The following is a 27,607-nucleotide window of genomic DNA, read 5'->3' on the forward strand; positions in this document are numbered from 1 at the left end:
GAACTTGGGTCACCAGAACATTATCTAGGTCTCTGAATTAAAAGTCCAGCACTAATACCAGTAGGCCATCACCTTCCCTAAACTTTAAAAAACATTTGGATTGGTATGTGAATAGGAAGGGTTTGGGGGTACATGGCCTTGGGATGTCTGGTCGGTACAGGTGAGTTGGACCAAAGCTGCATGACTTTACAATGGGTCTTCTTAAGATTGCGGTGCCCAGATTCTGTGTCTTCTAAACAACATTCAGCAACATGTTCCTTTCCACAGAGGTTCATCTTTTGTTACTTTCTCTAAAGCTTAATTTTAAAACTAGCTAGCACATTGGCCTTGGTCTTAAGACTCAAGTCTCACATCCAGAACAAAACAACACATCAAAACAAACTCTTTATGAATAATTTCTAAAATGTTAATTCAGCTTTGCAGTTAGCAACTGTCTATTCTTACTAAATTAAACCTTTCCTATTGCTATCCCTATCTGTATTTATTTGTTGTAGTTTTCATCTGTAGATATTATTCTTCGTGAATATTTGAATTCTTGCACCTTTCTCTTCCTTCTATGAATACAATTAAAATTCCAGATGATTTTGAGAGATGCACTTTCATTTTGTCAATGTTCACATACCCTGTAATGTGCTTGTCTCCTGTTACTATCTTGTAAACCTTGCTCCAAGTGCTTTGTCATCTGTGAATTCAACAGATATTATTATTCGTCCCCTCTAATTTTAAAACCAGATTCTGAACCTTTGATCATTGTTACTGCACAGACATTGATAAGGATTGCCAATAAACAGCACTTGTGGAACTCACCTTCTAATTACACCTGGCTCAACTCATCATTGGCTACTCCCACTGTTGCTGTTTGTCTCATGAAAGATTTCTTACGAATTATTGATCTCCATAGTCTATTCCATGTCTTTCAGCACTGTCAAGAACTTACTTGAGTCAACCAGATGAAACAAACATAGGAAATGTTGGAGGAACTCAGCTGGGCTAGCAGCATCTGTGGAGAGAAAAATAAAGTTTACATTTTGAATCCAGTGACCATCATCAGAACTACTGAAATGTTTTTTTAAGATCTGCAGAACAAATAGTTCCAGTCCAATCTCTAAACATAACAACTGGTGGAATGAAAACATCAGCACTTGAATGGGTCACAAGAATCTGAAGTTGGTTTTCTGCCTCTATGCAAATATGTTATACGATGCATTTAAGGTTACACTGGCAGATGTTCATTCACTACTTAAGTGAAACCAAATTACACTGATGACTGGGAATGCTCCTGCATGAAGCTTAAGAACAGCGAGAGAAAGAGGGCACGGGAAAAGACAAGAGAGAGGGAGAGAGCCAGAGTGAGAAAGGACAGAGAAACACCCAGAGCTGAAAAGGAGAGAGGGAGAGAGAGAGAGAGAAAACCACAGCAGAAAAGGAGTCAAGGTGGAGTTGTCAGAATAGGTCAGAGCAGGAAAGTGGAGAGAGAATCCAAGTAGGAAGGAAGAGAAAGATTGAAACCTGTGGATGTATAATTGCATATTTTTCTGTTATATTCAGTGATATATTTTGTTTTGCCAATTATTTTGCCGAAGAATTAACAGTGCTCACATGTATGATACTGCTTTTCAACTTGTACATCAGATTTTCTAGACACCTAATTCCAGCTTTAACATTGGGACTGCATGATAATCTTAAAGTTGTTTCATTTAAACCAGCAATTGTCAGTAACAGAACCAAAATGTTGAATGAAGGAGTGAAGGCACTATGGTTACAGTATTTGAACTGCAGGGATGGTCATCAGAGTGCATTGTTCAAATGAGATTGTAAACTGGGTATTATTTGAACACTCAGATATGCACCTGTAGTTGATACTATCCGTCTTATAGAGTTTAAGCATGTCAGTGGTGCAGTGGTAGTGTGCCTACTCCTGGACCAGGAGGCCCAGGTTCAAGTCCCACCAGCTCCATAGATGAGTAATAACATCTCTGAACAGCTTGAAAGAAAAGCAGTGTTTAAGCTTGCTAATAGCATAATGGTATGGTTCTTACCTCTGAGCCAGGAGACCTGGCTTCAAGTCCCACATACTTCAGAAGGGTGTTGTAACATGTTTGAATAGGTTGATTAGAAAATACCAAACAGAGTTTGAAGGGTTTTTATGGTGCTGGAGTAGTGCTGTTTCTCCTGAACCAGGAGCTGTGGGTTCAAGTTCTACCTCCCCCAGGATATGGAATAACATTTCTGAATGTGTTGATTAGGAAAATATATCAAGCAGAGTTTGAAAGATATATTACCTCACCCTCACCAACTGGAAACTACACTGTGCTTCAGTGCAATTAACTAGAGTCTTATTAAGTACAACTCCTGCAAAGGCCTTTCCTGTGACACAAAGGATTGTGATTCTTCTGTAGTTGCTGCAGTTCCCTCTGACACCTTTATTTTTGTAGTATGGTCATTTTCATCACAACTCTCTCAAGAATGTTGTCCAACAGAGGAGATCATTAAAATGTGACAATAGATGGCACTTCCATGTTTGTGTAGTTCAGCTCGGATTACATTGTTATCAAGAGTCTTAATGTCTGTTGAGCTGTCTACAACCTTTTAAAACTCAAATAATGAGGAATCTTCATCTAACTCATCAAAGACAGGATGTCGAGAGCATCAGGAATAGGTTGTGAGATGTCTGACTTACAGAAGTACAGATCACAGTCTTTAGCCCAATGGAACATCTGTTTACTTCTGTTGATGAGTACCTCAGCATCTATTGATTTCAGGGGCACCTTTTGTAATGGCAGGACCCAGCACCTTCTTGATCCTTCTGTACATAGCTTGTGAATTTCTATTGTCACAGGCAGTTTGGATTTCCTGCTATAAGTTGATTCGGTGTTTATTTCACTCCATTATCTCACTCCATCTTGCATGGGTTTCTTGATCACTTTAAGATAATGCAGTTTCTTTTTAAGCATTCCCTTATGTTGTATATCATGCAGACTTTGCTTTTTGCATTGATAACAGATGTCATTACAGCTGCATAGGTCTCAAACTGGTCCTTGTTGCAGATTTCACATTTACAAAATGCTGCTTCTGCTGCTTCACACATACTTGAACTGAATGACTTCCAAGCTTCATTGATATTGATGCTTCAAGTAATAATGCTTTCTGGTAAGCCTTTAGTGGGTGGCAATCATTCTAGTGACAGTGTAATATGCTGATCTTCATTACAAATTCAAGGGGTGTTTATTCTTCATAGCCTTTGGGTTTGGAACTGAAACTCATGGGGCTGTACTTTCAGTCTGTTGCTATCATGAGACTGATTGATGTCACAGCCTGCACTAAGGTAGCTGCAGGTATGGTGGACACTTGGCAGGCCATACAATCTCATGGTGAGCATGTTAAGATGATGCCAATATCCAAATCCTAGAACCATGATAGTTTGCTGTGAAAGGTTGCCTGAAAGGTTTTGGTGATGCAGACATCATAGAGAGTACAAGGGGCGGCACGGTGGCACAGTGGTTAGCACTGCTGCCTCACAGCACTGGAGACCCGGGTTCAATTCCCGCCTCAGGTGACTGACTGTGTGGAGTTTGCACGTTCTCCCCGTGTCTGCGTGGGTTTCCTCCGGGTGCTCCGGTTTCCTCCCACCGTCCAAAGATGTGCAGGTCAGGTGAATTGGCCATGCTAAATTGCCCATAGTGTTAGGTAAGGGGTAAATGTAGGGGTATGGGTGGGTTGCGCTTCGGCGGGTCGGTGTGGACTTGTTGGGCCGAAGGGCCTGTTTCCATACTGTAATGTAATGTAATCTAATCTAATCTAATCTAAAAAAGCTCAAGAAGATGCCATTTATTACCATTGATCTGGCCCACCCCATGACAACTGGGGCACATCGGCCATGAATCATTGCCTGCCCCAATATGTACAGTGAAGTTATTCAGGAAAAGTAACTTCTCACTATTTGAAATGTTCCTCAGAACATCACCTAGAGAAAATCCTCTTTGTCTGAGGTGCTGGCATACAGATTTGGTGTGTGGGTGCACATTGATGTTGGTTGTGCCTCCATCAGATGATGGTCTTGGGGAGATGTGGTGTTCTGAGGCTGCTACTGGCAACTCAATTGATTGTGTCAGCCAGTTTCCCATTTTAAAACTGACTTCTAGCTCATGGTGATCTTCAGAACCCCTTCAATGTCAGTAGAAAGTTCAATTAGTCTCATGAATGGAGCCTGTATCAGCTAATCTGGTTTCCTAGTAAACTTACAATATTGACATTGTTATGGACCAGGCCAGACCCCCTCAAAACATTTCAAGAAAGTAGCCCTTGCTTTGCTAGTTGTTTTAATCAGGTGTAATTTGGATATACAGCTGGCCCAACCACTTAGTTTCAAACAAAATAGGATTTATTTGCAAGTTTACTGAATGAAACACGAACAAAAGAGAATAGAATATAGAATAACTTAAGCTATCTGAAAACTCAGCATATCATCCCAATGTATTGATGCTGTTTCAAATACTTGCAACAATCCCCATAAACACCACTTTGCAAAGAAAGGAAAAATCAAACATAGGGTCTTACAGGAGAGATGTCAGAGGGAGGATCAGCATGGACCTGCTACTTTGGGTCCAGCAATTTCACAACTCTGCTTGCTAAAACCAAAGCAAACCAGAGAAAGACTGAGCTGGGAAAACTGGCCACTCCCCTTTCATTGTATAAGTGTTTGTTTTAAACTTGAAAGCCTTTTGCCTGAGGCAATATCTGTTAGCTATAATCAAATTGGCTCTAAAACCCTTCAAATCTAGACCTCCCGGAGTCCCTGTGTTTACAACCCCTCTGAAAAAACCCAAAGACAACACAACCTTGTTAAAGGAGCATCATCATCACAACATCAAGCCCAAGTCAATCAGGACAGAATTGCATACACCACTGTGGAATGTGTTTCCATGTTCATGCCAGAGCAGGTAGTCTTCACCATCTAGTTTTCAAGCTGAAAGTTACATCTCTTGGTTTGCTGTAACAAAGAATGGCTTTAACAGGTACAAACTTACCTGGAACCTGACTGCCCTTACCATCGGCTGTTACCCAGAGAAAAGAGGAAAGCCTAAGTTGGGTCCTAGTCGGTTGGATGAGTTGCTGAAAGGTGCAAGATTTAGGGAAACACCATTGACCTAATGGGAATCCAGGCTTGATTTTAGGTGTAGTTTACTCCGTTAGCCATTAACTCTTGACATTGTTGTCGCTGATATTAACAGACTTCTCACAACAGTTCTCACTTCTCCGTGGCACTTCTCATAACAGCTGCAGCCCCCACTTGCCCACCTGTAATGTCTGTCAACTCAACCCAGGTTAATAAAATCCCCCTTGTCAGAGTCCCCATTTCAGTAAATTAAATTACATGAAATTACCTCAATAGCCCATCATTTTAGCAAATTAACACTCTTGGTAAAACCAACAAGCTAATACTGGACCACTTCAGTAAGTACCAGTAATAACTAAAGAGCTGAAGAAGAACAATAATTCTGGACTCAACACATTACAATAACTCTGTTTTTCTCTGCACAGATGCTTCAGACTTGCGAAGCCTCTCCAGCATTCTCTGTGTTTATCTTAAATGCCTTTATTTGGTGATGCCTCATTCTTATTTTCCCACAAGATAAACAAACCCAGCCCGACAATCCTTTATGATTATGCATACCCACACTTTTGAGATATCAGCCACACAAATCAGGGCTTCCCAATCTATGAGTTGTGAGCTGAAATTCTGGGGTCACATTGCGAGGCAGAAAAGGCTGTTATGGAGATCTGAGTCGAGAGTGTGGTGCTGGAAAAGTACGGCAGGTCAGGCAGCACCTGAGGAGCAGGAGAATCAACGTTTTGAGCATAAGCCCTTCCTCACTTTCTCCCTGTTATGGAGATCTGATTGAATGCTTAAAATTGTGGCCCCTTTAATCATTGAAAATTTTATGTTGTGGGTGTAACCTAAGCAGCCAAACTTTGAGGCCTAAATAATGTATTGACAAATCTTGGGGATAAGTAGGTGTTGTTTAAATGTAAAATGTCTGTGGATGAAACAGTTCCATTTTGTTAATTCCAGGTCTCATGGACTATTACCTGAACGGCAATTCATTGGGAAAGGGGGAGGTGCAATGAGACCTGGGTGTCCTCATACCCCAATCGTTACAAGTAAGCATATAGGTGCAATAGGCGATGAAGAAGACAAATGGTATGTTGCTCCTACAGTGAGAGGGTTTGAATATAGGAGCAGGAATGTCTTGCTGTAAAGTCATGTACAGGGCCTTGGTAATACCTGCAGTATTATGTTCACTTTTCGTCCTGAGGAAGGATGTGCTGGGAGTGCAACAAATGACAGGACTGACTGGAATGACAGGACTGATACATGAAAAGAAACTGGATCAATTAGGAGTATGTTCATGGTTCACAGAAATCGATAAGTTTCTAACAGGTCTTGACACGGTAAATGCAAGAAGAATGCTGCCAATGATCAGGGAGTCCAGAACCTAGGGTCACAGTCTAAGGATATGGGATACACCATTTAGGACTGAGAAGCGGAGAAATTTCTTCACCCAGAGTGCTGAGCCTGTGAAATTCTCTATCACAGAATGTGGTTGAGGGTAAAACATTAAATATTTTCAGGAAGCAATTAGACATAGTTCGTAGGCGAAAGGTATCACAGGGCAAAACAGGAACAGGTTATTGTGGAGAATGATCAGCTAAGACAATGTTGAATGGTTCAAGGAGCCACGTGGTTTACTCCTGTTCCTATTTTCTATGCTTTTATTTCCCCATAGGTCAACACCATATTGCACCATGTCTCTTTCTGGCTTCCACTCACCATCCCTCCAGATCTGGTCTCAGGTTTGTAGTCAGATACCAAAATGGGGTCACAATGTGAAAAAGTTTGAGAAGTAATTGTTGTAAATCTTCACTACCTCAAAATTCTTTTTATAGTACAGGAATGCCACACAGTCTTAACTAACCAAGGTTCTAGCCAGGCAAATTCAGTATAACCTCTCTCATTTTCAATTCCATTTGTCTTGAAATAAAGCTTGTTGCAAGGGTTCTAATTTTTGTGGACTTGCTCCCTTGGAGCGCAGGTTTTAGTGATTGACGTATTTGCATTCTCAGCTCACCCAGCTCCTCTGTTCAACGGACGCTCACACCTTCCAGACAATAAGTGCGCCCCCTTCTTCCTGCCCAAATATACTACATCCTTCACTCTGTCTTCAGATTTGAAGAAGTGACGTACTAGACTTGAAACGCCAACTCTGTTTCTCTGTCCACCATAGATGCTTCCGGACCTTCTGAGTTTCTTCAGCATTCCGTGTTTGTTTCACAATGTCTTATGTCTGAGTAAGAGACATAAGCCTAGGTCAACAATGCAACCAGAGTGTAGTGACACTGCAATTCAGCAATGGTTGGAGAAGAATGCCAGAGAGGGTCTTATGGCATTGTGGTAGTGTCCTCATTTCTGAGCAAGAGGGCTGAGTTCTCACCCTACTTGCCCTGGAGGTGCGCAGATGGGGTGAATAAGAATAAATTTAAAATAACCAGCATAAAGGTTCACATGGTACAGCGGGCCAGGAGATCAGGTACATGTCTCACCTGCTTCCAGAGGTGTGCAACAACATCCCTGAACAGGTTGCTTAGAAAATATCTAAAATACCCACAGTAGCACAGATATGAAATATGAATAAGAAGTTTTAGGAAGGATATTATCAAGTTGGAGAGGGTTCAGATGAGATTTACCAGGATGTTGCTGAGTATGGAAGGTTTGAGTTATAAAGGAAAGGCTGAATAGGCTAGGACTTTTTTCACTGGAGCATAGGAGGTTAAGAGATGACCATATAGAAGTTTATAAAATAATGAGAGGTACAGATAATGGAAGTGGTCTTTTCCCCTGGGATGGGGGATTTTAAGACCAGGGATCACATTTTTTAAGGTGACAGGAGAGAGATTTAAGAAAGACATGAGGCAATTTTTTACACGGAGTGGGTTGCGTTTAGAATGAACTTCCTGAGGAAGTGGGTGGCTGTGGATACAATTACACTGTGTAAAAGACATTTGGATGGATACATGAATATCAATAGTTCAGAGGGATGTGGGCCAGGAGCCGGCATGTGGGACTACTTTAGTTTGGGATTATGTTCAGCATGGACTGGCTGGCCCGAAGGCTGTTTCAGTGCTGTATGATTCATTAGATGACAGCCTTCAGTTGCTGGGAACAGGCACAGGGCTCAGTGTTTACCTAGGCGAAAGTGAGGACTGCAGATGCTGGAGATCAGAGAGAAGATTAGAGTGTTATGAATGCCTTGATTTGACTTTTGACTTTTTGCTGCCCCCACTTAAAGCCATTCTTTGTCAAATGATTCCTTGATTTTATTGAAGTATATAAAATTCTGAGGGGTCTTGACATGATAGAAGTTGAGAAGATATTTCCATTAATAGGGAAATCTCAAAATAGGGACCATAGTTAGAGAATAAGTGGACACTGATTTAAAACTGAGTTAAGAAGGAAGTTTTTCTCTCAGAATTGTGCATGCCTGGAATTCTCTACTGCAACAAGTTGTAGTGGCTGGATTCCTGCAAGTATTTCATGAAGATTTAGGTATTTGCGATATTGAGTGCTATGAGGAGCTGACAAGAAAGTGGAGTTGAGCCCTGGGCCAGATCAGCCATGATCATCTAGAGTAGTGCAGCAGACTTGAAAGGGTGAATGGCTAATTTTGCTCCAATTTCTTATATTCATGTCAAGGGCAATCACTCATTTCATTTCTGGAATTTAGCTTTCTTTGTGTGTCTGGAACAAGACTAAAATAAGTCTGGTGCTGTTTGTTTCTCATGGTATACAAATTGAGTTTGAGCATTAATGAGCAGGTTATTGATGCATAAGTGCCAATTAATAATACTGTCAATATCCCCTTACATCAGTTTGATAAGTAAGAGTAAAATGGTACAATACATGGTTGTGGGCTGTGGTTAGAAACAGGAGAGGAGACGTCACACTGCTTGGAATTTTTTAAAGGCCTCCGCAGAGTTCCAGGGAGGTGGAAGAGAGGATTGGCAAAATTATTCTGGGTAGGAAGAAAGGAAAAGGGTGGTCATTATGGGGGACTTTAACTTCCCTAACATTGACTGGAAATGCTATAACTCTGGTATGTCAAATGGATCAGTTTTTGTCCAATGTGTACAGGAGGGTTTCCTGACACAGTATGTCAAAGGGCTGACAAGAAGGGAGGCCACACTGGATCTGGTGCTTGGTAATGAACCAGGCCAGGTATTCGATTTAGTTGTAGGTGAGCACTTTGGAGAGAGTGATCAAAATTCAGTTACATTTAGTTTAGCGATGAAACGGGATAGGTACATGCCACAGGTCAAGAGTTATCAATGAGGCAAGGGCAATTATAATGCGATTAGGCAAGAGTTAGGATGCATAGAACAGGGTAGCAAAATGCAGGGGATGCAGTCAATGGAAATGTGGAGCTGGTTTAAGGAACAGATATTGTGTGTCCTTGATAGATATGTCACTGTCAGGCAGGGAGGAAGTGATAAGGTAAGGGAACCGTGGTTTATTGCAGAAATTGCATCCCTTGTTAAGCAGTAGAAGGAGGCTTATGTGTTGATGAGGCAAGATGGTTCAGATGAGGTGATGGAGAGTTACAGATCAGCTAGGAAGGATTTAAAGAGAGAGTTAAGAAGAGCAAAGAGAGGACACGAGCAGTCTTTAGCAAATAGAATAAAGGAGAACCCCAAAGCTTTCTATAGGTATGTGAGGAATAAAAGGATGACTAGGGTAGGAATAGGGCCAGTCAAAGACAGAAGTGGGATGTTGAGTGTGGACCCTGTGGGGATCGGAGAAGTGCTAAACGAATATTTGTCATCAGTTTTCACTCAGTAAAAGGAGAATATTGTAGAGGAGAAGACTGAGGTACGAGATATTAGACTAGAAAGGGTTGAGGTTAGTTACGAACAGGTGTTATCAATTCTCGAAGGAGTGAAAGTCGACAAGTCCCCTGGGCCGGATGGGATTTATCCGAGGATTCTCTGGGAAGCTAGGAAGGAGATAGCAGAGCCTTTGGCTTTGATATTTGAGTCATCATTGTCTACAGGTTTAGTACCAGAGGACTGGAGGATTGCAAATGCTGTGCCCTTGTTCAAGAAGGGTAGTAGAGATGACCCAGGTAATTATAGGCAAGTGAGCCTTACTTCTGTTGTAGGAAAGGTTTTGGAAAGGATTATAAGAGATAAGATTTATAATAATCTAGCAAACAAGAATTTGATTTTAGATAGTCAACATGGTTTTGTCAAGGGCAGGTCGTGTCTCACAAATCTCATTGAGTTTTTTGAGAAGGTGACCAAGCACGTAGATGAGGGTAGGGCAGTTGATGAGGTGTACATGGACTTCAGTAAAGCCTTTGATAAGTTTCCACATGGTAGGCTGTTGGAGAAATTGCAGAGGCATGGGATTGAGGGTGATTTAGCAGTTTGGATTAGAAACTAGCTTTCTGAAAGAAGGCAGCGAGTAGTGGTTGATGGAAAATATTCAGCCTGGAGTCCGGTTACTAGTGGTGTATCACAAGGATCTGTTTTGGGACCACTGCTGTTTGTCATTTTTATAAATGACTTAGGCACAGGCATAGGTGGATGGCTTAGTAAATTTGCAGATGACACTAAAGTCAGTTTGGAAGAATGTTACAGGTTGCAGGGGGACTTGGGTAAACTGCAGAATTGGGCTGAGAGGTGGCAAATGGAGTTCAATGCAGCTAAATGTGAGGTGATGCACTTTGGGAAGAATAACAGGAAGGCAGAGAACTGGGTCAATGGAAAGATTCTTGGTCGTGTTGATGTGCAGAGGGATCTTGGAGTCCATGTACATAGATCCCTGAAAGTTGCCACCCAGGTTGATAATGCTGTTAAGAAGGCATACGGTGTATAGAGGGATTGCGTTCCGGAGCCACAATATCATGCTGCAACTATACAAAACGCTAGTGCAGCCACACTTGGAATATTGTGTTCAGTTCTGATTGCCATATTTCAGGAAGGATGTGGAAGAATTGGAAAAGGTGCAGAGGAGATTTACCAGAATGTTACCTGGTCTGGAGGGAAGGACTTATGAGGAAAGGCTGAGAGACTTGGGTCTGGTCTCATTGGAGAGAAGAAGGCTAAGAGGAGATTTGATAGAGACATACAAGATGATCAGAGGGTAGACAGTGAAAGTCTTTTTCCGAGGATGATTACGTCAGCTTGTACGAGGGGGCACAGCTGCAAATTGATGGGTGATAGACTTAAGACAGATGTCAAAGGCAGGTTCTTTACTCAGAGAGTGGTAAGGACGTGGAATGCCCTACCTGCCAATGTAGTTAACTCAGCCACATTAGGGAGATTTAAACAATCCTTGGATAAGCACATTGGTGATGATGGAATAGTGTAGGGGGATGAACTGAGAATAGTTCACAGGTTGGTGCCTGTTTTGCCCTGTATTGTTCTATGTTCTATGGTGGGTGAAAGCACAGCAGGTCAGGCAGCGGAGGAGCAGGAAATCGACGAGTCGGGCTGGAGTCATCCCTGATGAAGGGCTCCTGTCCAAAACGTCGATTTTCCTGCTCCTCGGATGCTGCCTGACCTGCTGTGCTTTTCCAGCACCACATCTACATCTGGTCTCATTGTTTACCTGGACAGGTCTCGGGTTGACGTGCGCGCACACGGGGGTGCACGCGCTTAGGGGAGGTGCGCAGGCGCGGCTCGGGTCTCCCTCCCCCTAGACCGCCCCGTGCGGAAGCGGCGGCCTCGAGCTCACTGAGTGACGGTTGGAAGCTGCTCTCTTGTGTCTGTCCCCGTCGGTCAGGCGACATGTCCAAGAACACCAGCACCGACAAGTTCCGCCGGGTTAATGTCGATGACTACGACGAGAACAATTACGTGGACGAGGAGGACGGAGGCGAGAACCAGCTGGGACCTGACGAAGCCGAAGTGGACGCTTCCATCAGGCAATATCCTTCCTGAGTCCGGGCCGCGGGCGGGGATGAGGGGGGGAAGCGGCGGTACCGGGGCTCCAGGCCCCGGCTGCAGTTCAGGAAGAAGCGGTACCTGAGGATATACTCCAGGAGGGAGTGGTACCGACACTGTGTACTCCGGGTGGCTCGCTTTCTCACCGACTCTGAACCGCTCATTCACTCAGTAGGAAGTCTCTCTCTCTGACGGCTGCACCCGCTGCATTTTCTTGTGTTCTGGGCGTGGTTCTTTTTAACTTCCATTGCAATAGTTTAAACACCGTCCGAATGCTACTTTATTCGCACCTCTGCAGTTAATACGATCGTTTCGTTTATTTCTGAAATGTTTCGTTTCAGTCGCGAGAATTAGGTGCAAGGATCTCTTGTATTTGCACAGTGTCAGTTATCACATTCCAGGGTGGGACACATGCAGAGAGATTGCCCACTCAGCGAAGGACCTGACTTAAGATCCAGCCCCGGAGTAGGGCGGGATGCCAGACAGTTTAAGGTAGTTGTAGTTCTGCCTCGCACTGAGCAGGGGAATTCATAGGACAGCGAGGAGAAGTTTAAAGATGAGAATTTTGTTTTGCTTTAGTGAGTATTTCATACTAGTGGAGGGTGGCTGTTACTGAAGTGTACTGTTTAATGCAGAATGGGATTTGGATATGTGTTGGCTGGAATTCTTGGAGGTTGTAATTGGGACAGTTGAGGATTGCATTAGATAAATCAAGCTCTAGTTGCATTAAGTAAAATATCAGAGTGCTTTACACAATGTCAAAGCTGGCAGGTGGGACTAGATTGGGTTGGGATATCTAGTCGGCATGGACCGGTCGGACAGAAGGGGTACTGGGCTAACGGTCGGATACTTGGTAGTGTGAATGAGCAGAGGGATCTTGGTGTCCATGTACACAAATCTTTGAAAGTTGCCACCCAGGTAAATAGTGCAGTGAAGAAGGCATATGGCGTACTGGCTTTTATTGGTAGAGGAATTGAGTTCCGGAGTACTGAGGTCATGTTGCAGTTGTATAAGACTCGGGTCGACAGTGAGAATTTTTTTCCACGTATGGAGTCAGCTATTACAAGGGTGCATAGCTTTAAATTAAGGGGGGGTAGGTATAGGGCAGATGTTAGGGGTAGGTTCTTTACTCAGTGAGTCGTGAGTTCATGGAATGCCCTGCAGTAGCAGTGGTGGACTCTCCCTCATTATGGGCATTTAAGCGGGCATTGGATAGGCATATGGAGGATAGTGGGCTAGTGTAGGTTAGGTGGGCTTGGATCGGCGCAACATCAAGGGCCGAAGGGCCTGTACTGCGCTGTATTATTCTATGTTCTATGTTCTAAGTGTCTGTTTCCATGCTGTACATCTCTATGGCTCTATTAGGACAAAATATAAAAGCTTGTTCTGTGTGGCAGGCATCAAACAACATTTTAAAGGAAGAACTAAAGACAAGGGGAGAGAGTGGTGTTTCAATTTCTGGAGTCTGAACTCATGATTGCGAGAGGTAAAGCAGTGAAAATCGGGAATGAGTAAGAGACACAATAGGATTGTTGAACTGGAAAAGGGCAAGGGGCATGTCTATGGATGGAATTGAAAACCAGAATAAGACTTTTAAAATTGGTGATGCCTGAATGGAAGTCATTCTAAGTTCAAAACTGGTGATAAGTAAATGGGACAGTTGTGATTTTGTTGAGCTCAAGTTTGAAGGCAGTGCAACAAGGGAAGCTCACCAATGTGGAAGGATTTGGAATAAATATACAACCAACAAATGCATTATCCAGATTTCAGTAGTAGATGAATTGAGGCATGTTTATGACGTGATGTTACAAGCATGTTTTGGTGAGATGATACGGGATCAGAAGTTCAGATCAGGGTCATATAGAATGCCAAAGTTGTGAACTATTTAGCTTCAGACTGTGCCCATAAACAGGCATGCGGTCATTGAAAGGTGATTGTGGCACACGATGGCTTTGAGGCCATAATCTTTGGAGCCATTAAGTATAAATTGAGAATGTGAAGCATGAGGGAGGTGATAATTAAAGGGAACTGGATATCATTAACATGTTTTTAAATGATGTCATGCTCTATAGATGTGAAATTGGAGGGAGCCGAGGATGGAGGTGTCAGGTTTAGGACCATAAAGGTACAAATGATTGTATCAAGAATGTTAGGGCCAGAGTTAAGGGAGTGATGTGAAACTGGAAATAGGTAGTGTTGATGTATATTGAAGTTGGTCTTGAGGTTTAACAAGACATGGGTGTGCTAATGTCAATTCAATCATCAGGAAACCTTAGTTGCAGTGTTGTCTTTTTTCAAGTTGAAGCTAATTAAAATATTTTAGTAACTTACTCCAGTGCAAAAGAAGAAATGTCTTTTTTTGTGTATTATTTATGTGGAAAATAGTCAGCCTCTCAACAAGCCCAGAACCCTGGGGTTTTGTTAAAGGATTATAAAAAAAAGACACGAATCTGTCTCTGTTCCCATAAGTTTTTATTAAAATTTATATCTATTTAAGTAAAATCTTGAATAAAACCTTTTTAAGTAACAAAGGCTTTACTAAAAAAATTACATTGATTATTTAAAAGAAGAGAAATGATTCAACATTTCAAATGAATGTTTTACTTAACTTTATTGATAACAGCTGTGTCATGTTGAGGCTTTCAAAAGATTAATCTTGTTTACTGTGATATGTTTGACACCCAAGCTTGAATTTGTGGTAAATGAAAACGCAGTCTTGTAGGTGTTGGAAATACAATTTTAAAACAGAAGATGCTAGAAACATTCAAATCATTTAGCATCTGCGAAATGGAATGGTAACAGATGATTTGCAGTGGAATGTGTAGAAATCAGAGTTTGTCATATTCACTGGGTTTCATAAAGTTAGGACTTCTGGTTGAGTTACTTGGGAAGTCTTGTCCAATACTATCTTAGTTCACAGAATGCAGTTGGCATTGACTTGGTTTGAGTATAAACAGGACATGCTAGAATAACTCAGCAGGCCTGACAGCCTCCGTGTGAAAGAAGCAATTAATAACTCGAGTACTGTAGGACTGTCCTTTGGAATACCATTATTTAAGAATTCCAGCATTTGCAGTATCGTGCTTATATGTTAACATTGAATTGGTTTTTTCCCATAATGTCAAATTAGCTCATTCAAATTCCAGCATTTCCTGGTTGCGTATATCTAGTACAAGATAACTGTGATGGGTTTTCAGCCTTGACAAGATCTTCAGCTCCAGTCCAACCAATTGAAAATAGAGAAGTGTCACACTTGCACATCACTGTTTTGATATATAGGTTATGGCTTCATATTGCCAGTATCTAGATCCTTTGTTTTTTGTATTCCTTTTCTATGTTGATTCGCCATATTGGTAATTTAACTGTAGAATTTTGTCCGTTTGTACTTGTGCTGGAGCTAGCTTTTCTACTGATCTCACTAAGACTTATCCATTAACGTATCCAAGGTAGTCCCTAGCTTTCCTTCATTATTAACCATCAGTTTAAACCTTTGCCACATCAATGATTGCAGATGAATTTCCTTGTCAGTAAGAATAGGACCATTCATTCAACTGCTTTGCAGTTTATTCTCTGCTTGTCCGCTAAGCCAAACTTTGTCCTGTATCAGCTTTCTTCCCTGGTTCAAACCACAACCCCAGCCAGATGATATAGCGAGTAGTTCCCTCTCCTCTGATACTGCTTCCTTTCAAAGCTCGTTCCTTACAAGAAACAACATTATAATCCTTTTTTCTTTGTAAACTTTCATATGCTGTCCATGTTCCTTTTGCTGTCCAGCATTGTTGAACTTAGGGAGCAACCACATACTATGTTACAAGTCAGATCCCAAAATGAAACTTGGCTTGATAGATCATAATCTGTGTATGATTCTACAATCAAAATTTAGGCATATAGGTAGAAAATTAACAATTAGGAGCTCTAAAGTAGTAATCTCTGGATTACTGTTGTGCCACATGCAAGTGTGTACAGAAAGAGGAAAATAAGCCACTAATGCATGGCTAGAAAGAGATGCTGGAGCTAGCTTTGGAGATGGTGGCATCTGTACAGCTAGATGGGTTACATCTGAACAGAAGCAGGGCTGAGTTTCTTGTGAGAAGGTTTGCTTGTGCTTTTGAGGTTGTAAATTAATCCAGCAGGGGTGTGTTAACAAGGAGACAATATTCAAAAGTAATAACAGGCTACAAGAATGCTGGGAGAGACATATGGACAACACTAGAGCAGTCAGTCATATGTGGAGTTGTCTGAGTGAAGGTTTCACTGCATGTATGTGAATGTATGGAATATAATTAAGATTGGGGTGGGGTTGCAGGTCCATTTTCACATGGGACTATGATTTAGCGAAAAGAGGCTAGGAAGGATAAGCTTGGGTTTTTAAAATATTTCTGATTATAAGGTATTTGGGGGAATACTGTTTTTCAGTTTAGAGGTGTGGTTAATTCAGTTAATTGCAATACTGAGAAAAGGTAGATGTTTCAGATGATTCACAGACCAATTGGATTTGGTTAGAGCTAAAGAATAAGAGAGATGTATCTACATTGTTTGATGTAACCTACAGATTGCCAATTAGTCAGAAGGATGTAGAGAAACAAATCTGCAAGGAATTTAGAGGCATAAATATTATAGCATAGTTATAATGGGAGCTTTAGTTACCTGCATATAAATTGGGATTGTGGTTGTATTGGGGCGGGCATTCCTAGATTGTATGTCTAGTTAAACAAGCTACAGCAGTGTATCAACTTCTAGAAAGGAGGCACTATTAATCTTGCTTTTGGAAGTAAGGTAATCTAAATAGCTCAAATGATAGTGGGGGGTAACACTTGGAAGACTATGATCATTATATCACAAGGCTTAGGATGATGGAAAATGCCATTGGTCAATGCAGAGTAAAAGTACAATAAACAAACCTTATGACAGCTGTCAATTAGTAAATGCAGCTGAGAATCAAGCTGAATACAGAAGGTTCAAAAGGGAGGTGAAAAAGCAAATAAAAGTAGAGAGATTATGAAAGAAGACTGGCAGCTAACATTTGGAAAGCCTAAAGTCTTTTATAAGCATTATCAGTATGAAAAGGGTGGCAAAAGGAATTGGAGGGCTGTTGGGGGACCAAAATGGGATTTTATGCATGGAAGTAACAGATATGGCCAAGGTGCTAAATGAATACTTTGCATCTGTCTTTATCTACTGGGCAGGTTCAACTTAGACCATGGTGACACGGGAGGACACTTGCTCACTAAAAGGTTTAAAACTGATAAGGTGGTGGTTTTGGATGTGCTCAGTATTTAAAGTTGATAAGGCATCAGACTAAATGAGATGCATCCAAAACTATTGAAGGGAGCGGAAATTGCAGAAACCTTGGTAGTAATCTTCCAATCATGCTGAGATTCAAGGGTGGTGCTAGACGACTGGAGAATTGCAAACATTGTTCTTCTCCAAAGAAGGTTGTAAAGCTAAGCCCAGCAATTATGGAGCGGACGAACAGTTTACTTTGGGCAAACATCTAAAAATAATTATTCACGATGGAATTAATAGTCACATTTGTTACAGGAAAATGATGTCTAACGAACTTGCTGGAGATTTTGAAGAGGTAACAGAGTTGTTGAGGCTAAGTCTATTGATGCAATATACGTGGACTTCCAGATGATGCTGTTACAGTGCTGAAGAACACAAGTATGAAGAGATTGATGGGTAATGAACAAAAAACAACAGTCACAACATGGATCCTAAATTGACTGAGTTGTAGTTAATGGGTGTTTTTTGGGCTGGAAGAAAGTTTGTAGTGGGTTGCCCATGGGCCTATCTCAGGGTTGTTGCATTTCATGATATATTAATCATCTATAAATCTTGGTGTGCAGGAGACAGTTTTAAAGCTTACAGTGAATGTAAAGCCTGGGAGAATTGTAACCTATGAGGAGGAATGTGTAGAATATTCATGGAAGCTGACCCATTATCTTTTGAAGATATTGCCTAAAGACCAAACATGGATGTAAAAGAAGCAAGGACTAAAGTTAGATTTTTGGGTGATATCATAACAGAGCAGTGTGAAAAGAGAAGGCACATTGAAGATTCACTGGTTATGATTAAATTGGAAGGATTGGGACAAAATGAGGGCAGTACTAATGAGCTCAGTAATTGAGGGCTACTGCAGTCAAACGTTTTGGCAGAGTTGAGCAGAAAGTGTAGGAAAAATGCACTAATGTCACAGAAGTTTCAACTTGTGACTTTATTAAATTGTGCTGTGGCAGCAGCAAAAATCTGTGATTCAAATATGAATTTACAGGAAACTTGAATACATGTTATGGTGCAGAGGAGGCTATTGAGCTCATCATATCTACACTGGCTTTCTAAGCATTTTGACTAAACTGTCAAACTCCTTCCTTTTCCCAATAACATTGAATATTGTTTCTATTTAAACAACTATCCACTACTCTTGAATTTCTTAATTGAACCTACATCCACCACACTTCCAGGCTGTGCCTTCCAAATCCAGACCTCTTGTGTGAGAAAGCTTTATCTCACCCAACATTTGCTGCTTTTGCAAACACTTTAAAATCTACTCTGTGATGCTTGGTCTTTTCACAAGTGGAACAATTTCTGTCGTCTTCATGAAGAAACATCAAGATTTTGAAAAATCCTATCAAATTTTCACTTAGCTGCCTTCTGCCCAAGAAAAATAGTCCTCACAGCCCTATTCTCTTTTCAGAACTGAAACTTCTCATCTGTGGAAGTAGCAATTATTGATTTCTTACAGAAGTCCAGTTTCTGTTTGTTACATAAGTCTTGGGGTACTGTGAACATAGGCATATAGTCACCTCAAATTTGAGCCATGCAGTATGTATAACCTGGCTTGTGGACTGAGACCTGATTTAAAATGCCCTACTTCCTTGCTCTGAATAGAAATTGTATTCTTATTTGTAAATGCTTGGACAGTGCATTATTGAAATATTAAGAAATTTGCCTCGCCATCTGGAGCAATGCAATGACCAATAAGTCCAAAAGTCTGGTTAGATAAACAACCATTATGTTTAATTCAGAGCATTATGCTTAAAGAATGATGTCAAGGTTTTAGATTCAGCACAGCAAAATTTGCACTGGAACTTCAGTAATGTGGACAAATTGCAGAAGCTGAAGTTGCTCTTCCAACAGAAGGTTAAACGTATGATTTGTTAGAGGTGTTCAAAATGAATGCTGTAGACATCTACACTGCTGGTGACTGTGACTTCCGCACATTAATACTGTTATTCCAGGTAATGTTGCTCATTGGTTTTTTTATTGTTCATCACTCATGACTTCCCTTTTATAGGTTCTGCTTCTGGTTCTGAGCTCATTTGAAACTTCTCTGCTTGCTTTCACTGCCTGAATTTTCTTTATTTTTAACTGTAACCAGTTTCCGGCTTTCTATGTTAATATGAAGTTTATGTGAGGGTCTAGCCAGAATTTAACTAAGAACAACTTTTAAAATAAGAACCTTTTTCTCGAGTGAAGTAGTGATGTGATTCATTTGAGGAAGAAGAGTGACAAGATATCATCTGAATTACCTAGTTTTTAGAGGGTTTGAGGGAACAGAGACCTGGGATTGGGATGTAAATTTATCTTGAAAGATACCAAGCAAATTGAACAGGCCATTTAAACCTCAACCTTACCGATAAAGCGCAAAAGCCTGCTTGGCTTCAACCATAATGCTGAATTGAGAAAATCATGTTTTAGGAATGTTGTCACCTCTCTAGTGCTGATGTAGAACAATGAGAGAATAGTGTTGGGAATGAGGAATCTTAGTTATTTGGAGAAGCTAATTAAGCTGCTATAATAGAGGGTCAAGAGCAAAGTTTAATTGATGGGTTCAAAATCATCGAGTTTGAGAAAATCAGGAAGGTTTGCTAACCAGAGCTCATGGATTTTGTGATTGTCAAAAGAACCAAAGGTGATAAATAGAAACATTTTTTTCATATGATGAATTGCACATTTGGAATGTATTGCCTGAAGGTACAAAGGAAGTAAATTAGACCAGACTTTCAAAGGAGAATGACCAAAATACCTGAAGGAAGCATTTGCTGGGTTATGGAGATTAGATTACATTACATTACATTACAGTGTGGAAACAGGCCCTTCGGCCCAACAAGTCCAAACCGACCCGCCGAAGCGCAACCCACCCATACCCCTACATTTACCCCTTACCTAACACTACGGGCAATTTAGCATGGCCAATTCACCTGACCTGCACATCTTTGGACTGTGGGAGGAAACCCGAGCACCCGGAGGAAACCCACACAGACACGGGGAGAACGTACATGGGGAAGCAATTCTTGGAGAGCTCAAACAAAGCTGACATAGGTCTGAATGACCATCATTCCTTTACCAAAAAAGAATGTTTGATTTCAAAACTGAAATTCTAATAACATTTTGATATACACTATTAATTTAAAAATGTTGATTTTCTTTCCAGCAAACCTAAAACTCCAAACTATTAAATGTAAGATTCTAGATATGTCATTCAAATTTGCTGAATCCTAGAGTTGAGAAAGAAACCAGCACATCTGAAATTCCTATGCTATCTGTTATCCTTAAAAATCTTTAATTTACTTTTTTAAACATTACCCCAATATTGCTAAATTGTTTATTGTATTTCATCCAACTGCCAACCTCACATCCCAAAAGTAAGATTTCTGAGATTAGTACTATTGTGTGGAGGGTGCGCATTGGTAAAGCTTTTTGTCGTACATCAAGGATATTTCAGTGCTTTGTATGCCATGAATAACTTTGAAATGTACTGTGGTAATTGGTTAGTCTCATTGAGACACCATTTGGATAGATTATTTAAATTAACACTGTTGCCTCAGAGCATGGGATCCAGGTTTCATTCCAGCCCTGGGTGACACTGGAGTTTGCTCACATTCTCCCTGTGCCCATGTGGGTTTCTTCCCATAATCCAAAAATGTGCAGGTTAGGTGGATTGGTGTTGCTAAATTGCCCCATGGTGTCGAGGTTTTATTGGCTCAGTGGGTTAGCTCTAGTAATTGTGGAGTTAGAGGATTAGTTGGGTTTGGGGGAGGAAGGGTGTGGGCAGGAATGCTCTTTGGAGGGTTGGTGCAGACTTGAGGGGCTAAATAGCCTCTCTCTGCGCTGTAGGGAATCCGTGATTCTAAATTAACACTTTGTAACTTTATAAAGGAACAGTACTGAAGTTTAGTTTAAAGTTTGTTGGGAAGTTATACACTCTATAACTTATTGAGACTTTAAAAAGATTCAGTTATTAAATCCAGTGTACACATTGATTGGTGATGTTAAACGTCTGTGTTAATGGGCCATTTGTATTGGATAAATGTAGCAGAGCATAATGAGAGTTGTATGCTGCATAGTATAGTGCCACTCACTATGATAGAGTGCATGAATAGCTGCATATAAAAGACAAAGGAATAGAGGATTATGATGACAGGTTTAAATGGCAAAAAATGGAAGGAGAATTGAGTGGAGCATAACTGTTGTCTAGTTGAACCAAATGGCCTGATTCTGTGCCATATGTTATCTGACCTTGTTTAGTAATAAATTATTCAGTCAGTTCATTACTTACAGATTGCATAGTGGTAAGCTGTGAATGTTTGAGAAGTTAATAAATGGTAAAATGTGAATGAACATTGAAAATCTGAAAGAACTATGGATGCTGTAAATAAGAAACCGAAATTGCTGGAAAAGCTCAGCAGGTCTGGCAGCATTTGTGAAGAGAACACAAAGTTAAATTTCGGGCCTGGTGACCCTTCCTCAGGTCTGAGCTTTTCCAGTAACCTCTGTGAATTAATGTCTGTTTGTTTCCACACCAGGCTTTACAGCTTCAATCTGTGTATCATTGCTGAGGAAGAGGTATATTTGTTGTGGATCTCTTCTGTTCTGGTTAGAGACATGACAATTTGTTTTACTATGAGTGGCTTTGCTGGGTGAGTCAGTTTATGTTAGTTAACAAGACTGGTTCCTTGTGGATAGTGTTTATGTCCAAACTTAGAGCAGCATTCGCTCATCTTGATAAGGTTAAATTGCTGTTGGCAATGAGAGTTTTAAAAAGAATAATCTCACTATTATTCACAAAGAATCTGAAGTATTTTAGGTTCTAAATGTCAGCAAAATGGTTGCATTTGTTTTTAGACTAGCTGCCAGTAAGTAGGGATGAATGTTCTAAGATCCATAAGGGAGGCCAAATGTTAAATGCCCAAATAAATAGAGATGGGAATAAAGTATTCCTGTTATCAATGATGTGGAACTAAATTATACAAATTTGGTCAGAAATTATCATCTGTTTCATTTCAGCATTCATAGCATCTGAATTTTGGAGTTAAACATTATTAAGAGCTCAGGTGGAGACCAGTACAATAACAACATTTAAGCATATTTGGACAGATAAATGAAGAAGGAAGGTTTAGAGGGATATTGGCCAAACACAGGCAAATGGGACTCTGAGGTGGAAGCAGAGTCATTAAATATTCCTTGAAAGTGGAGTTGCAGATAGATAGATAGGATTGCAAAGAATAGAGATGGGAATAAAGTATTCCTGTTATCAATGATGTGGAACTAAATTATACAAATTTGGTCAGAAATTATCATCTGTTTCATTTCAGCATTCATAGCATCTGAATTTTGGAGTTAAACATTATTAAGAGCACAGGTGGAGACCAGTACAATAACAACATTTAAGCATATTTGGACAGATAAATGAAGAAGGAAGATTTAGAGGGATATTGGCCAAACACAGGCAAATGGGACTATTCAGTTTAATAAATTTGGTTGACATGGACGTGTTAGACTGAAGGGTCAGTTTATGTGTGTACAACTATGACTCTGAGGTGGAAGCAGAGTCATTAAATATTCCTTGAAAGTGGAGTTGCAGATAGATAGGATTGCAAAGAAGGTGTTTGGTATGCTTGCCTTTAGTGGTCTATGAGTTAAGTATAGGAGTTGGGAGGTCATGTTGCAGCTGTACAGGGTATTGATTTTTGGAATACTGCATGCAATTTTGGTCTCCCTGCTATAGGAACAATGTTGTGAAACTTGAAAGGGTTCAGAAAGGTTTACAAGGTTGCTGCCAGGGTTGGAGGGTTTGAGCTATAGGGAGAAGCTGAACAGGCTGGGGCTATTTTCCCTGGAGGTTCGGAAGCTGAGGAATGAACTTGTAGAGGTTTATAAAATCATGAGGGGTGTGGGTGAATAGTGTGAATAGACCAGGTTTTTTCCCGGGGGAGTCCAAAACTAGAGGGCATAACTTCAAGGTGAGAGGAGAAGCATTTAAGAAACAAAAACCCAAATGCGCAACTTTTTCACGCAGAGGGTGATGCATGTATGAAATAAACTGCTTTAATTACAATATTTAAAAGGCATCCAGATGAGTATATGAATAAGACTGGATTGGAGGGATATTGGCCAAATGCTGGCAAATGGGACTAGATTAATTTAGGATATCTGGTCAGTCTGGATGAATTGGACCAGAAGGTCTGTTTCTGTACATCTCTATGAATCTAAATTGGATGTAAATTCTCTATTGAGAGAATAAAAATTATTGTGATAGACAGAAATGTGGAGCTGAGGCTCCTCTCAGATCAACCATGATCTTATTGAATGGCGAGCAGGCTGAAGGGGCTGAATGGCCTGCTGTTCTTAATTTGTATTTTCTTTGTTCATGTGACACGGCCAGCATTTATGTCTAGTCAGCATTTATTGCTGATTCTTTATTATCCTTGGGATATTGGTGCTTTCTTGAACTGATGCAGTCCCTGCAGGGTAAGTACTCCATAGCGCTGCCAGGAAGGAAGTTCCAGAAATCAGGACGATCTATGAATTGGAGGGGAATTCGTAGATGGTGGTGTTCCCATGAAACTGCTGCCCTTGTCCGCCCAGTTGATAGTGGTTGTGGGGGCAAAAGGTCTTATTCAGGGAATCTTTAATGTATATTAACATGTTTGGAGAGGCAGCGTAGAGTATACTATCCTCGAACACAATTGTTACAGTAATTGTCATTTTATTGGTTGTAAATTAACTTTGGTGCTCCTTTGCATTTTAAGCATGTTGTATTCATCCAATCTGGAGAGCATCTCAAATTATTATTTTTTAAGTTAGATATTATGCTTGTTTGTGGGGAAGGTGGCAGCCAATTTGTATATAGAAATCTTGCACAAACAAGATCACAATCTGATCATGACCAGATATCTTTTGTGTTGATTGAAGGCTAAATATTGATCAGGACACCAGAGATAAGTCCCATACTTGCTATCACAATCATGCCATGTGACATTCACTCAAGGGACAGATGGGTATTGGCTTAAAGTGTCATTTTATTGGTTATAAAGCTCTTTAGCTTTTAATAAATAAGTCTTTTTACACTTGCTCGAAAGCAAAGTTGATTCATTTCAGGCCTTTTATCCTTTTGATATTTAAGTGCTAATTATTTTCAAACATCTTTTTGATGCAAAGTTAATGATTGAAAGGATTGATTGCATTTTCATGTTTTAGTTCTTCAATAAAATTAACCAATAATGTTAAATTTTAAGTTTAATTTCCTTTCCATTAATGCAATTGTTTATCCTTTGTTTCTGATTTGATAGTAAATATATCCTCTTTAATTTACATTTCCTCTTTAATTTACATTTCCTCTTTAATTTACATTTCCTCTTTAATTTACATTTCCACCTCAATCTTGCTCTTTGTCTCACAGTCCTTCTATTTGATTAAAGAGATACACAGTTGATAGTCCTGTTTCATTCACTGCAATATTATCATTTTACACATTCTACAACCTGACATTCAGAAATATAAACCCTAAATCTGAATGGTCAAGTCATCAAATGAAATTACATTAATATAATGTAGTAGTTACCAAATGATCATCCAACGAAGAAATTGCCAACAAGATTTCATTTTTTTTAAAAAACTCTTCTTTCCACACAAATTGGAACACATACAGGTAAGTTATATAAATGAAAAGGTAGATCTAATTTGCAACAATGATACATCCTATGTAATTACAGGCACCTGCACCACTCTGTCTGTCCTCTCTCATTTGGGTCTCATCACTTTTGATGTAGTTTCCCTGAGTTCCTTTTCAATACCAAAAACATCCAATTCACAATCTGGTTCTCTGATGCAAGCTCCCATTTTTTTGCATGACCGAGCTATTTGCATCAATTTTTAGGATTCTACTTTTAGCTCACTAAAGCTTTCCTTTCCCAAAATGTTCTGGAATTGCTGACAAACTGAAAACTGTTTACAGACCTTTGCTGAAGTCTCAGACAAATTCTGTATTGTCCTTCCTATTTTCTCATTGTACATCTGGGTGCTGATTACCTTGACTTTCCAACTCTCCTACTTGCAGGTCTGTCTATTTAGCCTACATTCTAGGTTAACGTCTTTCCTTATGGAACTGCTCTCAACTCACCAAGTCACGCAGACGATATTTCTTATTTAAATTTATAATGGATTGCTCAGCAATTGCTGCACATTCTTAAAGGTTCTTCTCAAACATTCTTGAAAGAAATTACATATTCCAAAGATGTTTTAAATAAACTATGAATTCTCCTTACTACCACTAGCTCTCAGGCCATCACAATGTGCTCTTAGCTGTCTTACCAGAGCAATCAATGGCCCATTGTTTACTTAAAAGACTTTAACAAAATGTTACACAATGCTTTCATTTGTTTGCAATATCCCTTCTCCTTTTCTGAAATACTTTACCTAATATGATTTCACTCCTTGGCTAAATATTGTTCATAGCTGATGTATATGGAAGGTTGATTAGTTGACGTATTTTCAATTTCAATAATTGCCAGTTCCTCTCCTGTTCTGTGTTATGAGTGAACTTGGTCTAGTTATGTCAGCTGTGGCTTGTCTTGAACGCAAGAATCAAATCGAACACTTCAGTACTGAGGGAGTGTCACTGCAATAGCAGAGGTGCCAACTTTTGAAGGAGATATCAAACTCTGGCTGCATACTCAGGTGGGCATAATATATTTGAGACTAATGTTCAGAAGAGACGAATTAGTTTTTTTTGGTGCCCTGCATTATGGGTAAAATGTGAAATTGGTTGTATTCCTTAATGTCTGTGCACGGGAAATCTGAATGCAGCTCTCCAAGCAGCACTGAAAAATCCTCCAATTAATACGAAGAACCAAGCTGTTAAGGTAAGGCTGAAGGAGGAAATAGTTTTGTCCTTATAGCATTATGGAGTTTAGAATCTGAAGTAATGTTGTTCTCATCTGTTTCTTGGGTTTTGCCCCAATCTGTATGGAATGGCCTGAGAATTTGTAGGCACAGTCCAGAACTGAAATGCTGGTACACAGATTTTATTTACTGGTTAAGTTTATCTGTAGGGGCTTGAAATTTCAATTTGCATTGAAATTGGGATAAACATTATGTACAATTTAGATTAATGGGCAGTCAGTTTTATTCATTTTGCTTAATATCATAACTTAGGTGTGGCAAATCTGTAAAAATTAAAACTTTATTTGCTCAATTTTATTTATTTAGAATCTGATCCACCTTGGGATTGGGGTTTTGCACTTAAATCAATCAGGGCATGTACTATCTCCATGCACAATCACACAGGACAGTGAATTGTGCCTCAGTGTCTCTTCATATTAATTCCTCACCTAATCTCCTAGTTCCACTCTTAAAATTGTGATTTTTAGTGAATGAAATTTTCTCTTTAGTGAATGTACAAAGTGGAGTTAGGTTCCATAGCTTGTTTCTGTCCATGACATTGATTCCCAGCACAGCCCTCTCCCTCCCCAACTGGGTGTTGTTGGAGCTATGCTCATCCAGACAAATGTATCTTGACTTATACCTTCTAGATGGTGGGCAGGTATTTGGGAGAAGGGAGACTTGTCACAAAATTCCCTAATTGCTTCTTAGCTCTTGTATTTCACATACCTGACCCAGTTCTGTTTCAGATCAACAGTGACCTCCAGAATGTAATACCTTTAAATATTAAGTGGCACTGATTAGATTTTTATTTTGAAAATGGTCATTGGCTAGCACTAATTACTACTGATCAGTCCAAGGCTGGAGGTTTTCCAGGTCTTGCTATACATGAACATCAATTACCTCAGTAGCTGAGAAGTTCCGATTGATGAACATTATGCAGTCGTCAGGGAGCACCTGACCTTATGATAGAAGGTTGGGGGGGTCATTGATGAAGAGCTAAAGATGGTTGAGACTCGGGTACCACCCACTCATCTGTCTGAATCCTCAGTCCCTTTGTCCATGTTTGAACCAATGCCGTCATGAAGTCAGGAGCCAAGTGACCCTGGTGAAACCCGTAATGAGTGGCATTGAGCAGGTTATTGCTAAGTGAGTATTGCTTCATAGCAATGTCAACCACCCCTTCCATCACTTGGTTGATGAGAATAGATTGATAAGGTGGTAATTGACTGACCTGAGTTTTATGCACATATCGTACCTCAGCAGTTTTCCATATTGTTGGATAAATGCCAGTTTGTAGCTTTACTGGAACAGCCTGACTAGGGACTAGTTCTGGAACACAATTTCCTCAGTACTGTTACTGGAATGTTGTGCCATTTCTTGATATAGAGTAGAGAAAATAGAGTTGGCTGAAGCCAGGGACCTTGAGAGGCTGAGA

At 40.2% G+C, this 27,607-nt stretch overlaps 1 protein-coding gene across 2 annotated transcripts in view; it reads left to right on the forward strand.

Moving 5' to 3' along the window:
- Positions 1-11,731: 11,731 nt before the first annotated feature.
- LOC122554458 (actin-related protein 2/3 complex subunit 5-like) overlaps positions 11,732-27,607 on the forward strand; it is a 47,115-nt gene continuing 31,239 nt past the window's right edge. Inside the window, exons 1-2 of one of the 2 annotated variants that reach the window (XM_043699523.1) lie at positions 11,732-11,987; positions 26,078-26,150. In XM_043699523.1, the coding sequence (XP_043555458.1) occupies positions 11,848-11,987; positions 26,078-26,150 (213 nt within the window). In that variant the 5' untranslated portion in view covers positions 11,732-11,847. The remainder of the gene's footprint in view (positions 11,988-26,077; positions 26,151-27,607) is intronic. The other variant, XM_043699522.1, reaches the window with a different exon arrangement.

Source organism: Chiloscyllium plagiosum, chromosome 11 (genome assembly GCF_004010195.1).
Source record: "Chiloscyllium plagiosum isolate BGI_BamShark_2017 chromosome 11, ASM401019v2, whole genome shotgun sequence".
Lineage (NCBI taxonomy): Eukaryota > Metazoa > Chordata > Chondrichthyes > Orectolobiformes > Hemiscylliidae > Chiloscyllium > Chiloscyllium plagiosum.